At 37.3% G+C, this 16,632-nt stretch overlaps 1 protein-coding gene across 6 annotated transcripts in view; it reads right to left on the bottom strand.

The window, feature by feature from the left end:
* RBM33 (RNA binding motif protein 33) overlaps positions 1–16,632 on the bottom strand; it is a 105,682-nt gene that overhangs the window by 71,504 nt on the left and 17,546 nt on the right. For all 6 annotated transcript variants that reach the window (XM_056338534.1, XM_056338530.1, XM_056338529.1 and 3 more), the window contains exons 4-7: positions 16,170–16,246; positions 13,704–14,004; positions 12,505–12,615; positions 5,956–6,127 (exon numbers count right to left, since the gene is read on the bottom strand). In XM_056338534.1, coding sequence (XP_056194509.1) covers positions 5,956–6,127; positions 12,505–12,615; positions 13,704–14,004; positions 16,170–16,246 — 661 coding nt within the window. The remainder of the gene's footprint in view (positions 1–5,955; positions 6,128–12,504; positions 12,616–13,703; positions 14,005–16,169; positions 16,247–16,632) is intronic.

Raw genomic sequence — 16,632 nt, forward strand, 5'->3', positions numbered from 1 at the left:
CACTTAAGAGAGAGCACACTTCAAAATCTGCGCACAGCTCAAGCCAAATACATGGCCACTGATAACATCCATGCAACTCACGTCCCAGGTAAACACCACAGAACAGATAGTACTCAAGACTGCTAAATTTGCTTGAAGCCTGGGACAATCTGGTAACACTGAGAAAACCATGCAGTAACAGGCCCAGATAATCAAATTACTTGGAAATGCCAAGAAAGTCTACAACAAACTTCAGGAAACACACTGTGACTGTACAAGCAGTGCCACTCACCAGGTTTCAGTTACTTAAAGGGGATAAACTTGAACCCAAACATGCAACTGAGGATTTTGCCATGTACCAATCAGATCCCTCCTTACTATAAAACTGACTTCTGTCACTAACAGGGTAAAATCAAACTACTGTAGAAGAACACACCCCAGCAAACAGAAATATTGTTTGAATTCATATAAATGGAAATTAGTGCAAGAATTCCAGTTCTACATTTAAAGTCTGCTCTTACTGTTGAAGGAGACCGGGTACAGGGGCTGCTTTTCAGGACAACATGGTTTTACTTGCTAATACTACACGTAGTGGCTATATCTGAAGATCAAAATAAAAACAGTTTGCATCCAGCAGCTGAGACACTACTACAATGTATCTACATCACTCTAGAGCCTCCATCAATACATTAACTAAAGCAGTCAGAAAACCATTAAAATTTATTGCAAGTCGAATAACCAAAGCTACCTAAACCACCATCTTAAACATCTTCATAACTCTTTGAAGGTGAGGATTTGCAAAAGGGCAGAAAAGGGTGAGTGCCACACATTCCCACTACAGCAGTTGTTCCTACTGGGCTACAAAAACCACCTGCAAAGACTGTAATTTTGCATGTCCCAGTTTCCAGAGGTATCCAGCACCTCCACAAAGCAGGAGCTTTTTGATTTTCAAAAGAAAAGTTTATAAATTGCTGTCTAAGAACACAGCAAACATGACAGACTCCTAAAAGCCCAGGATCCACCATATAATTTATTTCATTTGTGCATGTTGGCGATGAGACAAATTTCTCTATTTCCTTTTTGCTTCCCTCAGACACCACAATTAAGTGGCATAAAGCTTAATTTATAATCACACCAGATATTCTTATGAAATGTGCCCTAGCACCTGCCTTAAGACATCAGCAGAGCCCAAGACGATCAGGCTTTATCAGGAAAACCTTACAGCATGCTTAGAAAAGGGCAAGGAAGCACACTCCCTCAAGTTGTAGTATGGCATTACATGTGCATACTGTTGATTTCTGAGGAAAACTAAGACAAATGTATACACCTGTCCAAAGCAATCAGAAGTATTAGATGCAATTACAACCACCACCTCATCCTTCCTTGGCTGTCAGGGATGAAAAAACTGGTAACAGGAAAAAGAAAGGTCTGATTTCAAGCCTCCTTCCTGTCCACATCTGCAGCAAGTTCAGTTTCTTGCAAGTGTGGAAGGGCTAACATGGGCTTTTAGTTGGTCTGCAGGGAAAAAACACCACTAGCTCCCATATAGTTTACTTATGGGAAGAAATGGTGCCACTACATTGCAAAGCAGTAGCTCCCCTCCCTTTAACCAGAGAGGATCCAAATCCTGCAGGGCATCCTGGGCATGCTGCTAGTTGGAAAGGGTTTTTTTCCCCAATAATAGGGCAGGCAGGGCAATTTTTTTCTGTCACTTTTCACATTACAACCCTGAACTCAGCAAGGCAGTTTGGAAAGCAAAGTTCAGTCATTGCAACAAGTACCTACCATGGATACTCATTCAAGATGATAAGAAGCAATTTCCTATTAAACAGATTAGGAGTCACATGTGAGGAAAGCAATTCTTGAACCTGGGAACAGAGTTAGGCTTCCTAAAAGGCAAGATCATGTCTGAGTCTCTCAGCCTCTTGAGCACATATCAAAGAACACTGAATAGAAACAGCTTTAGAAGAATGAGTTGGCTGCTCCAAAGAAATTTACTTCAGAGGGCTGCACTGATTAAGCTCAGGGAAGGGATGACAGCATTAAGGTCAAAGTCAATCCTGATTATCTTCAATGTGCAGGTAATTTTCACCCTCTTTAAAATGAAACTAATGAATTGTTTTCCTACTCACCTTACAGAAAGGTTCTCAAATTTTAAAGGCTGTGTCCTTATAGGCACAGTCCAGGTATTCAGTTTTTCAGCCAGAAAAGTGAAAATGTGTCTAATGGGGAAAAAAAAACCACCTGACCAAAACAAAAGTCCCGGTGCACTCACTGCAGCAAGCATCATTGCATTCAGACCATATCTATAAACACAGAAATGCAATATAACCAGTTGGTTTTAAAAATTTTTTAAAGTTCACATTAACATCAAGCATACTTCCCTCACATGCCACCGAAAGCAAGTGTCCCACCTGTGAAGAATTTTGCTTACACACAAAATTGTAGGTTCAGAGCCTTAAAGACAGACTGCAAAAGTGAAGACTCCTGCAGTGAACCACACTCATTAATACCTCAAGTGTTTCATACTGCTATCAGTCACCATGCAGCAAAATATACAGTCAGCTCAAATTAGGGTAGGCTGTTTAATGAACTTGAGAGCATTGTGCCACATATACAGAGATCAAGGAGAGGCAATAATGGGGAAGATGGTTTTGCAGGGAGGGGAGCAAGGAAAATAGTCCCTGTATTCCCTGAAAGCAAGATCAGACTGCTAACTAGAGAAAAGGTGGTAAACAGATGGATAAGAGATCCTCTCCCTCCCCAGACTCTTCCAAAGCACAGGCAGGTATTCACATGAAAAGGCCCACTGCTTCTCCCTGGCTAAATGCTTATGTGCGCTGGTCTGACCAAAACACTGAGCCAGGCTGGATGTTGCCATGTCCCCTAGACAGTGGGTGTCAGCTGCTACAGCGATGTACCGCTGGCTCCTCCCTACACCAACCCTAAGCACAGGTCTCTGCAGCTGCATCTGCCTTGGGTTGCTCCCTGAGACTAACAGCATTTCAAATCCCCAGGTCTGAGAAGTCCAGAATCCCTATTATCCTGGATAATGCTGAAATTTACAACATAAACCACACTGCAGAACTGCTATAAAAAAACATATACATATGCATTTACATATACTAGCTCTCTAAATTTAGATTCCATACATATCATCTTTGACTTTTTTCTCCCCATCATCCAGACTTGCAACCTGGTAACACTCCATGTGCTTCTGCACACAGTGCAACAGGACAATGGTGAAACCACTCATTTTAATTTCCTAGTCTTGCCAGAAATCTCAGCCACTAGTTGTCAGAGTGAACATAAGGCAGTTAAGCAGGAAATAACAAAAAGTACTACTACATACAATTACCTCTATTACTACTTTGCAAACGGCTCTGCATAAGCATAGAGTTTTGTATTTTAAATTGGGTACAGAGGGAATACTTCAGTGATGCTAAACAAAGCCATTTTTCTTCTTCACATTCCTTAATGGGTAACTAAATCCAGAGCATAATGACAATTCCCACTCTGGCAAGACTTCAACTACATGCACCGAAAGAAGTTGTATTTTCTCATCAAAGATAACAAACTTGGCATCTCCAGAAATCAAGTGCATAGTTGTCCTACAACACCTCTCTTTTAAACTTTTCAAACCCACTACTTACATTATCTTGGATAAAGAAATTTTAGGAAAGATCTCTGGTACATTCATATGAACACTCTGTATTTTTTACCTTTTTTTTTTTTTTTTTTTTTTACCAGCACACACTTAATTCTCATCTTGACTGTACAGTTCTCACACACACAGTTAATGCAGTGAATCAGCAATTATTTTTCTAGTGTCTCCAAGTGTCAAGATTAATTTCACTATTGCTGGTAATAAAATGGTTTCAAATGACATCTTTAATCAGCAAGTAAGAATGCACTCCTCCAATAGAGACAAGCTGTCACAAAAGGTCACCAAAATGTGACAGGATGGAAATTACGTTTGTAACTTCAACTGAAATGTTAATTCCTCTTTAAGTGTTTTCTCAACTATGTTCAGATTTTAAAGTAAGGAGATGTAGCTCTGTAAAGAAGTTTCATTTTTAAACAGTAGCATCTGCAAAAATCTGCTTTATAATCTCAAAAGCAAGCAGATACTTATATGCAAACACCTATTTTTTGCTGTTTAACTTTTCATCACATGGTCAATCATCTGGTCTCTTTGTCAGCAAATTAACATGAAAAACTAGTATGAATAAAAAACATTTCACAACAGAAAGACTATTTTTGCTAAAGAACAGTTTCAAAAAAACATCTTTATTTTATAGATTCATCCATATTTGCATCACCTTTTCCTTGTATCTCAGAGCTACATCCCCAAATCTCTTAAAATTACACTTTAAAATAATTCTAATTCTTTAACAATCAAGATCCACTATAGGTTTTCTCATTGTCTGGTCACACCTCTACATTAAATTGTAGAGTAAAACCAGAAATATGCGAAAATGTGTGCAGCTGTCATTTATCTTGCAATTATGTACAGAGATTTAGCTATTCCAGTGTACCCTTGTTTTTAAATCATTTTGTTTTGTAAAGGCACCAGCACCTTTCATATAAATAAGATACATAAAAGATATACACTACTCTGTCTCTCAGGGTTCCCTTCAGTCTTATTCTAATTAGAATCAATTCCTAATTACTCAAACAATGCTGAATAAAGGCCCTTAATACACACTTTGCCTGAAATTGCAAAAAGAGCTATTTGCTAAACAGGAACAACAGATAAAAAAAGATCTTGATTCAAAATCATGCACAATATAGCCTGTATGAATACTACTGTGAAAGTCTGGTTCAGCCTCTGCAGCTGTCTCCTTGCTACCTATGAACAAGCCCTCTTAGCCAAAACACCTCTAATAGAATTAAGGCTTCTCAATTTTTGCAGGCATAGTAAAAGCCCAAATTCCTTGCAAGCAAATTAAACAATTAGTAGGCTATGGAACTCAAGCAAAAAATCCTTAGAACTAACATCCTTTGCAAAGCTAGGCTTTTAAGGTAAGAAGGGAATTTCATGAGGACAAATTCCGGCAATCCAGGTATGTGCTCTAGGAACTTAATTCCAGAATGCCCTGGTCCCAAAGACATTGACTCATCTGGAAACAAAGCAGAAGCACCCAGCTTCCGAACTCATGCGGCATGGCACCCATCCTAAAACTATCAAGTCCCTACAGCCTGGCAAAAATTGCAGTACCATCAAAACATACATCTTCTCTCAGTGGTATCTGACAATTAGCCAACAGTACCTGACAATTTGCCTTCATTACCAGTTTGCCCCTCTCGCGTATCTTTATTCTCTTCAAAAGACAGGGCTTTTTCTCCATAGTTTGAATTGATATTTTGGTACAGTAGCAAAACTATGAGAACAGTATAGCTTTCTGAAGGCAAAACTTAATTTCTGCCTATCTCCCTAACACCATCTTTTACATTTTTTATTAATTATTATTATTACCACATAGCCAATATAGTTATCGCCAGTGGGGCAGCTACCACACTAATATCAGGTAATTGAGTAAACAGAGCACATGAGGGGTCTTGAAGTTAACTCTGAAAACCATAAATCAATGGGATTTTATTTAGACTAAAACAGAGCAGCTGCAAGAAAGGAATTCTTTGAAACATATGCCACCACAATACTAGTGAAGCACAGATCAGATAGCTGCTGCTTGAAAACAGAAAGCTTTTAAAGACACCACAAAAGCCTCAATGAACAAACATTGTGCTGTTTTTCAAAACATGATATGCTTAAACATTATTGCGAAGAAGACAACACACTACATATACAACAACAGACTACATATGACTTCAGATAACTTGGATATAGGCCAGTCTAAGTTAAAGGCAACTGTTCTATCTTTTGCCATTAAACTCTTCTCTAGAAGTTTTGTGAATCCTGAATTTTACTTTTAGTATAGCTCTTCAAAACAGTCCATTGCCACAAAACCTCACCCAAAGTTTCTGGAATGTTTCTCCTTTCTCTTGTCACATCTGAGAGCCTAATTATCGTTCCTTCTTTCCGTTCAGTTTTGAAACGTAATCGTCCAGACTCTTCATCATCATCCTCCTCTTCATCAGATTCTTCTTTTGTTTCTTCTTGAAGTTCCAGAGATTCAATAGCTGCCTGAATCACAAAATACAGAGGACATATAACCTGAAAAATCTACTTTCTTGTGATCAGCAAGCATCAGAAAAAGATAAAGCTTTCTTTAAAGGTCCCTTAGATTTTGCTGGCTTTATTATTATTCTCATACCTAACAACATTTAAGAGCTTGGTGAATTTTTTTATAATCTAAAGATATAAATTATATAGCAAAATCTATTGAGAAAACCTAGTTCACTGCATTAAGGAAATATGGAAACTCCAGTTAAACCACCATCTGATTAGTAGCTATTTTTGCACACAGAACATTTTATCACTGAATTGACTAAGATGCAAACCATCTGGGACTACTAGATTCAAGTAATACAAACATTAAATCATTTATTTTTTGTTTTGTTTGTTCACAACTGCCAGTAGCATGTCACTAGAAAAAAAGATATCCTTATATCTCAATTTTATTCCTCTATGTATGTTTAACTGTACTTGTCTTTTTTTCTACTCCTTGAATACTTAGCAGTTTTTATTCAGCAATTAGCAAAGAGAATGGAGAATAGGCTTGGATAAAATTTCCATATACTAAATTTGTATATTGGAATGCTACTCCCTTGTCCTCATTTACTTTGCAGTTCTGTCTATAATACAGAAAATTTATTTAGATGAAACAATGTCCCAAATGAAATGGATCCTTCTCCTTCAGATAAAAAAAAAATAAATAATCAATTCCATTTTCCTGTGCTGGCGTGATAAAATTCATGTTCAGAATGTTACACAATGTATATTTGATTTCTAGAGTTGAAAATTGGAAGTATTCTAATTTAGTACTATTTTCCATAAAATATTTGATTCCTGTGCACTTGGTTATTTCTTGTACAAGCCTACTTGCTCACTTCATAAAGCCTGCACATGCATTTTAATTCTTTGCAAAGCCACTAAATATACATGGTAACTTTTATGATGCTTGAGGACAGTTAAAAAATGAATGAAATAACGTGTAAAAAATGGTACAACCGTCTAATTAACCAGATTGGTGCAGTAATTTATACGAAAATGGTACAGCAAGTGTGTCACTCAGGTGGAGACATACTAAGTCACAAACCAAGAATTAATGGCAAATCTCCTTAGCCAGGAGCACATCACCACCCAAATCCAAAAAGAAACATGGGAAACAAGATCAGAAACAGGATCTGGCAAGACAGTTTCTACTTTGAAAGACAGCACACCATAGGAGCCCAAGCTTAAAGCTACTCCAACTTTGGTCTGGTAAGTGATCTGTATATTTAGTTACTGGAATTTAATGGACTACTGATGCCAAGTTATTTTCATCTTATCATCTCCTTACCTCAAAATGTGTTTTATCCATTCCAGGCAAACATTCACGCACTACATTTCCTAACTCAAAACAATGCTTTAAGACACAGCTAGGAGAACAGCCAAAGTTTACAAAAAGCTTTAAGGCCTATATTTTTAAAAGCCATTAGTTTTACATAACTTTATTGTACCAAAAAATGCATCTAAACACAGCTCCAAGACAGGACATCAGGCAAAAAAATAATATCCTTGAAGACTGAAAGAAATCCAAACCTCAAAAGCAAATACAAATTGAGCACAACTAGTCTGATTAACATATCCATGTATAATCAAAGCACCTCTGAGGAGAGGCAGATGAGAGTCATGGAAGAGAGGAGGGATGTTAGCAAGGAAGGAGATGCTAATGTGATTTAATATAAACAAAAACAAGAAAGAAAGACAGGTTTAGCATTTTATTTTCAAAAGAGCAACTCCCAAAAGCGAAAGGAGTAGCAGTATCTCTATCAAATCTATGTTTTTAAGTATCACAAACCAAATAATTTTATTGTCTCAATGACTATCTTTAAAAACTTTGCCTTCAAGATCAAGATTTGGAAGCCAGAACTGGAGCACCTGTTTTGCAAGACATGATCTCTTACTCAGCGAGCCTCCTCCTCTACTTTAGAGCATAAACCAGGCTCATCCACTCTCTATGTGCATGCCCCTTAAAAGCCACACTGGAATTCCATTTTTTATTCATCAAAGATTAGTCTCAGTCACATAACCTGTGAGTGCAAAACTTATTCGTGCAAGGCTCTACGTGTGGCTCAGACTGGAGAATCAAGATTAAAATGATCAACACAATCTGCATTGTCCTGAAAAATTTTGCAACTCTAATGAAACGCTACAGAAAATACCTGTGGAAATTCTGTTGCCTTTTGATAATTACTCATTCTGGGGAAAAAATATATCCATTCTAAAAAAAGCCCAAAAATGTAAGTAGTAACAGACTCCAAGACAATTACCTTCTTAATGCACAATAAAAAAAAAAACTCAAACTTTTCCAAGACCAGCACTATTCTATTCTTAGCCACTTACACCAATTCTGTAGTCTTCTGGGTCTAACTCGCTTTATTCATCAGCATAACACTCATGCCACCCATTAAACAACTGCCTTACAAGCATTAAATATCAAAGACAAAAAAAAAAAAAATATCAAAGGAGTTAATAAAAAGGCAGGCACCAAGGAAAGGCAGTGCTCGAGAATGCTAACTGACCCATGTCCAAGTCTGATTACACGTATTATTGAGGGATTTATATTAGTTGCAATGGAGACACAAACATGTCTGACAGCCAACCATATGTTCTCTACATATAGCTCCAGGAAAGGTTATCTGAGCTGTGTAGGAGCGCACACTCTTCCCCCGCAATTTGTTCAATAGCTGTAGCACGCAAGACTTATGTAGATCATCTTTTCCAACTCCCAGCCTCGCAGAATGAGTTGTTTTGCCAAGATGACAATATATGAATGGATTCCATGGTCCAGAAGACTAAATTTACACAGGAAAAAACCACAAGTACAGACACCGAATTAACACATACTAGTACTTAGAGGATTCTGTTTGATACTTGCTAATCATGAATATCTCTGCATATACATAAACAACCCCTGAACAGCCACCTGAGGTCACCTGACTGGACTAGCCAGTCAAGGCTTCTTAGCAGCTCTCCTCAAAGGGAGCTTAACATTTCCTATTATGACACCTTGCACAAAGCCACCAAAGAGCTTTGCTGACCCTTCCTTACAAAGAAAAATAATGACCTTTCTTCTATCACAAGGTTAGCTTTTTCTGCCATCCTCATTAAATAATTATGCCATAAATCCCTGCCACTGACCAGAACTCCCCATGCTGGTTTATGATCTGCTGTGGAAAAAGTGAGCGCTCCTGCCCCAAATCGCTTACCAGGCAGTTGCAGGACTGGTAACAGACATAGCCCAAGGAAAACTGCACACATTAGTCAGCATGACAAATGCTGATCTTCACACAGATCCTCCTAAACATGGGACTGTCAGGTGGTCTGGAGAACTTTGTGTCAGAGATTGCTAAAATGTACAGAACAGGTAATCATAAAGGCTAAACCAGGTTATTTCCATGTGAAACATTATGAAGATGAAACAAAAAACTTTTACTAACAAGCTAGAAAATAAGCAATGGAGGCTTTGACCAGAGCCTGACACTGAAGCAGCAGTATTTACTCAACCCTAAGGGACCAAAAAATAACAAAACACAGGTAAGAGGTTGTCACACCTATTCCACGGGCATATCCACTTCGCAGATGAAAAATGGGGGGCCGAGGGGGGCTGGTGGTGGGAAACAAATCTAAGAGATTCTAAATATGTTTAAAACTTGGCTGTTTTGATTTGCATTCTTTATCATTTTCCTCCAGGGCGACAGACAGCACTTTCAAACTTGAACAAAAGAACTAAAATGCTTAAGTTTTAGCTAAAACACAGAACAATTCAGACAAACACAATGGGCTTTTTTTTTTGTTCCAAGTCTGTATTCCATCAAAAGAAAAGCAGTATGCATCACTTCATTAAATGTTTCCTTGATTAAAGTCCTCATCATTTTTTATCACCATAACCCAAGACATGGTTTACATTTATGCAATGAGAAACCCTCTACCAGACTTCACAGGAGATTAGTTCCAATATAAAACAAAGAAATTATGAATTCTCATTTCAGTAGGTTACATGTTTTATGAGTTAGCAGAAATAATTAGTGGTATTATTCCTCTAAAAATATTTAGGACATAAAAACTCATGTAACTGACAGTTCTACCACACCCATTTGCTGCTGAAACTTCTGGGTATTGAGTTTTGCTTTGTACCTCAGCAAGGCAAAAATATTTTCTGAAGCATTGCTGTATTTCTCAAAGAAGCTCCACAAACTGTTATTTAATCAAAATCTGAGTTCTAAGCACTGTTTCACATCAAATACCAAGTGAAAAAGTATGCCTTGAATTTGATCTAGCAAAAACCACAAACTTTTCCTGCCTCTTCCCCACACCTGAGTGCTACTCTTAACAGGTGTCTCACTTCCCTTATTCACCAGTTTCCCCCATCATGTTTCAATTCCCCAGCTTTTCTCTTGGTTTACAAAATTACAAGAAAAACCAAGCTTTTCTCTTGGTTTACAAAATTTCTTCATGCGATCTGAAATGCTTTATTTGGTTTTAGTAGAAACTGCTTAAAATACAACACTACTGAACATCTTTATCAGCTTGCTCTTAAGTTATTCAGATGCCAAATTTCAATCAAGAAATAACAATGCCATTTATTTGTACCACATCTATTACAGCTCCATTCTTGTGCTGCATTTTCTACAGCAGAATGCCAACTACCCTTGTTTACAAGCAGTGAATATTATGAGATTTAAGGAGAAGTGCTGTTATGTAACACTTTAATAAAGAACAAAACTCTTCAGAGCTAGAGGCATGCATCTAACCACGTAATAAATCAAACTGCATATTCTACAAAGGTTCTCTCTCGGTGGTATTCTCATTTGGAGAGTGCAATTGTGAGCCTGCTGAGAAATGTAAAAAAATTACAGAAGAAATAATAAAGGAATAAAAAATGGTACTGTTTTGGAAACAAGAAACCTGTAGCAATCTGCAAGCCATCAGAATAAAGCCAGAATGTAGATAAAGATGTGCCCAAAACATTGAAGTTACATGATGAACTTACCTAAAAGCTCCATTAAGAAAATCAATTAACAACTTTCATTAATGTTATCTTTTGAAAGGAATTTAATCCTGAATTGGACAAATTTAGACAATGTGATTATTACAGAATTCTCACTGGTTCATACTCTACGAATGAAGCTGTGCTTTCTTAAAGCAGTTGAGTTTGACAGTGAATCCCAGCTATGTACTTAATTTTACATGATGTGCAGTGCTTTCATCATCTCACACAGACTGTGGCTGCAGATAGCACAAATGCATCAGTCTGCTTTTAAAACACTGGAAGGAAAGTGTGTATAATGCAGTGGATGTATAAAATGTGTTTAAGTGTTTCACAGTTCTTTGAAAGGGTAGATGTGATACTAAGGTAGTAGGAAATTAACTATGTTAAGGTATATTTGGTGTAAGATACCATGCTTGCAATATCCAAGACTGAATAAAGCAGGTGGCCCCTTTCGATGTATCTCTCCACCTACCAAAGAATGTTGTTTTTTTATAGTAAGTTTGATACAACTACAGTATCATAGCACACCTATTTGTTAGAACTTCACAGAATAACACTGCTACGTCTTTGAGGAATTAATTTCCTGATGAGTTAAAGCTCCAAAGAGGGAACACATTCCAACTACACTTCTCAGCAGGTAATCCATTCAATCCTATTTAATTAAGAACTGGAATAAAAGTAATATTAAAGAAGATTCCTGGTGGGGAAAGGAAAAAATCCCACATCAAAAACTTGCTGCAAATTAATAACAGGTATGATACCACTGTTCCAGGCTATAACCACTGAACATACACTTGACAGATTTTTGGCATAAGCTTTCTTCTTGCAAATGAAGGAACTCATCCTTTTTCTTAAGCAAAGAACTAAGATAAACTTCACAGAAACTTCAATCCCAACACAACTTCTTTCAAAACAACAAACAATCTGACAATCCCTTTCTAACACAGATAACCTTCCACGCTCACACTCCTCCTCAAAGAATGTATCTACACACCCAACAACAGCAGATTACCCATCTGGAAAGCGAGGAACCACAAGCTGTTAAGAGATTTAGCAGACAGCATGCAGTATTACTATCATTCTCCTACCCAAAAGGGCCCCTGAAGTTTCTAGTGCTGAAGCTAAGATTAAATATGGACATTCTGAGCTCTCCCTTATGATTTTCATCCCAAGGGGGGAGGGGATCTGATATATTTGACAATATAGATGCCATCACAATTCCATCTTGTACAAAGGGTAATACCACCAATAATTCAACGTTGACAAAGTTGCATCAGTTCTTACCCAGCAATATGGACAATTCTACAAATTCAAATTCTGAAATAAGTAGTTATTTTAAGTTTCCATTAAATCCACAACATACCTCTTCTGATTCATTTGTCATTTGTTGGGATTCTTCCAGCTCCTCATCAGCTGTATATTCTTCTTGTTCTTCCATTGCTTGCTCATTATATGACTGCATGTAATCTTCATCCTAGGGCAGTAATACAGGACAGTGAAAAGACGTAGGCCAACTTTACAGAATCACAAGCCCCTTAAGAGATGGGGTCTGTATGCACTGTTTCCGGAACTGGAAAGAAAGTATTGAATCTATCGGAATTGTCAACTACAAGGGACATATCACAGAAGGTATAATTAGCAGGACTTTTAACTATGCATTAATTCCATTATTATCACATACATAACCAAAACAATTTTTATTCAGATCCCGGTATCATCATAAAAATCCCATCCACCGCTGTTTGCCTCATCTACTTCTGTACTTCTATATCCTTTCATTACAAATTCATGAAGCAAATACACATCTATAGCACACATACATTAACAACAGATTTTACCCCATCAAAAATATAAACATTCTTAAAACATTCTGCAAGTGCTTACATATGAACGGGTTCAATTCTGAACAGTTATGAGCATAAAGCAAAATCTTTAAGTAAGCTTGCTTGTATTTTAAAACCTCACTGAACACATACGGTTTTAATTATGATTAAATCATTTTACTAGCAATTAAAGCCAGTGCATGTTCTCTAATACACTGCTTAAATTACATTGAATTATGCAGGTGACATTTTCTGAATTAACCTCCAATCTCTTTATTCAGGTTTAGACAGTTCTCAGTTACAAAAAGGATGAACAAGCAGGACATCAATCACTGTGGGATATTAGCACCTTAAAGATGTCTTTAGCAGGTCAATAATCTTTTCACCTTCGAAGGACTTTATCAGATCTTGTCTAAAGCCTGGATAAAAGCTTTTGCATTAAGTACTTCTAACAATTGGCAGTGTATCTCCACCACACAAAGCTGTTTTCTTCCTTAAGGATACAATCCTCAAGGTCATGATTCCAACTGCCTTCCAGCATGACAAAGGAGCATTACCTACCGCCAAACAAGCTGTCAACACAAACTTTGTTACAGCCTAGATAAAGAAACTGGCAGACAGTGATAATAGGTCTAATTTCCCCTCCTCCCTAGGGAGGTAAACAGATTTCAAATCAGTCTAAAAACCCTATGCACATGAAGCAATGTTATCTTTGAAGATACAATAGAAAGAAACTCACTGGAAATTCATCTAGTGGTTCATTGATTTCGAGGTCTAGCACTTCATCTTCTTCTCCAGGCTCTTCCCCATATTCTATTTGATCTTCTGTCAGTTCAGGATCATTGCCTTCATAATGTCCTTCCTCTGCATACTCTGAAGCATATATTTCAGGTGCTTCAGATTTGTCATAAACAATTTCATCTTCTCCTTGGTCATATTCAGACTCATGTTCTATTGATGGATCGTTGATGGTCTCTGAGAGTTCATATGATGTAAGCATGCCAGATGTAGCATTGAGGCTAACTGTGACACCTTGAGAACTGTGGTACAGGGCCAGTAAAAATTCAGAGGTTGAAGCATAACAGTCAACTACTCACAAAGATTTAGCAAAACAAAGCCAAACACAAATTCTGTAAGTTGTGGACAAAATTATACCTCATACGCTATTTGACTCCATGCCATATTTTCATAATGCATATTGTACTGCAGCTTATCACTGGCTGCAGGCTATTTGACCAGGGGAATCAAACCAACCAGATGGTTTAGCAGGTCAAACTGGCAAAAGTCCTGCTTGGTAACCAAAGCAGACTGGAATCAATTTTAATTCCAAGACTAACAAAAAAATACACAAAATTACAACTGCATCTGTTTTTGCAATCTTTCAGAATATGCTAGTAAATTATTTATTAACTGTATTAATATTGTTCTTTCTTGATTATCCTGAATTCAAACTTACATTATTATATTATGACAGCTTTAATGTTCTGCTTAAAATAACATAAAATATATAGTCAAGAATTGTCATTCAAATGGCTAAGACTTACTCTAATTTAGTAACAGCACTGGCACAGACACTGGGAAAAAAATCCCAATCAATACAAAAACTGGCAAGTTTATAATCTGGAGCGAAAGTAAAACTCAATTTACTGTTTACAATAGCTAGTGCCATCAACACATAAAAGAGCAACTAACCAACTGCGGACGAGTTAGAAAAGTAGGGGGGGAAAGCTCTTCTTGATTTCAGAGCTCCAGGTACAAGGAAACCAAAGATATTTTTTTTTTTTTAATTACATTCCTGTTATTCAGTATTTTCCTAAGATTGAGGGAACAAGATCCTGGCAGCTTTGAGCTATTTGCATCTACAGGACGGAGAAGATTTGACATGAAAATGAAGACATGCAGAGTTGTCATTATCCTCCCAACTATAGAGGCATAAATGAGTTTGAATGGAAGTAAAAGGGAAAGGGGAAAGGAGTGGAGCAAGGCTCTCATTTTGTGGCAACAGAACTGCTAAAATTGCAAGACTTGTCTACAGAAACCTGCTTCCACCGAGCACAGTATTATCACACTTCAGATATTTTCTCATCACTCGTGCTGCCTCATAGTCATCCCTGCTGCCCAGGCCTCACAAGGAGGAAATGCAGAGAACAAACAGCAAGGACTGAACTGGTATTCCCCATTTTGGGGGGAACAGTCCAACCCTCACTCCTGCAGGGAGGAAAACAGCAGACAATAGTTGTACAAGTGACGGCCCAAGGTTCTTCACCACACCCTCATGACCCCAACACAGGGACAGGACTCCTTATCTGAATTCCAGCCAAGGACAAAAAGGAGATCTCGGAGCAAAATATACTTATATTTTTTTTATATATATATATGTGTGTGTGTGTGTATGTATGTATAAATATAAAGTATGTAACACATGTATATATATTCCTAACCCTTTAGATGACATGCCTGCATAGCATGCAACAAGTTAAGGAAAAGCTGGCAGAACACACATGCCGTTAAAAAGCAGCAGTGGTACTGCATCACTTCTGCACTACAAGCATCTTCTTTCCCCCTTCAGTCCAGCCTGAGAAGTAAAAACGCTAAGACACTCATTTTGACTTGTAGTGCCCAGAATTCAGTTGTGGAGCTGTATCACCACAGAGTATTCACAGGGCAGGATCCTCAGTAAACTCCCACGGAAGTATCTGCTCAAGCCTATAAACTCTGTACAAAATTTTCTGCTTTGTAATTGTACACAAATATTTAAGCCACAAATCAGGCCTTACAAACTATGAACCTCCCCTCCTTGGAGTCTTAGGAGGTTAAGATGTATTTTTGAAAGAAAGATAGCAGAAAAGGAGTTTATAGGAGAAGGAAACCTACAACACCAGGGCGGCACAGAACAAGAGCTCTGTAAGTATTCATAATTCATTCTAAATACACAGGACATGGCATTGTTTCTTCCTTATAAAGTTTTTTTATAGATTTGAGTTAAATTTATTAGATTCCATTAAACAAAAAAATTGTCTTACTGAAATGCTAGCAATGCTACTGAACACGTATATATACACCATTAAATACCTGGCTAGGTAAAAAGCAAAACTATTTTAAGTATATACCAAAAACTTAAGTTTAGTAGTTGTTAGTTACCAGTAGTAGTAGTCATTAATAGCTTAGAGTTCTCCAAAACCCAAAAGATTTAGAAAAGACATACCGAAATTCTTGTTCCTCTTCATTGTCACTTTGCAGAAGATCATCATTCAGCTCTTCATCTGACAAGTCTGACTGATTCTAGGTTTCAGAAAAAGTCAGTTATGAACATAAAAGATAAACTTTTAACTAACTAGGTACTGAAACTATCGAACCTTCTGAACACTACACACTTTTTATGAAGAACACATCCCAGACTAAGACCACATCTTGAACGAAATTACTAACACTACACAAGAAAACAAATCTGAAAATAAATTACAAACTTATAGAAATTTACAAAACTCAAATTTGCATAGCTGTCAACACTTTTCACCGATGCATTCCCAAATATAGCCAAAGGTGATAACTCACTTAAATACCAGGAAGAAAAAAAGGTTAGCTTTAGTACACTGTCTTGTGACCTTGATGCATTAGGCAAGTGAAGAAAATCAACTAAGTTACTGTAGTTTCTAAAAAGCATAGAT

This window comes from Falco biarmicus, chromosome 4, assembly GCF_023638135.1.
Source record: "Falco biarmicus isolate bFalBia1 chromosome 4, bFalBia1.pri, whole genome shotgun sequence".
Lineage (NCBI taxonomy): Eukaryota > Metazoa > Chordata > Aves > Falconiformes > Falconidae > Falco > Falco biarmicus.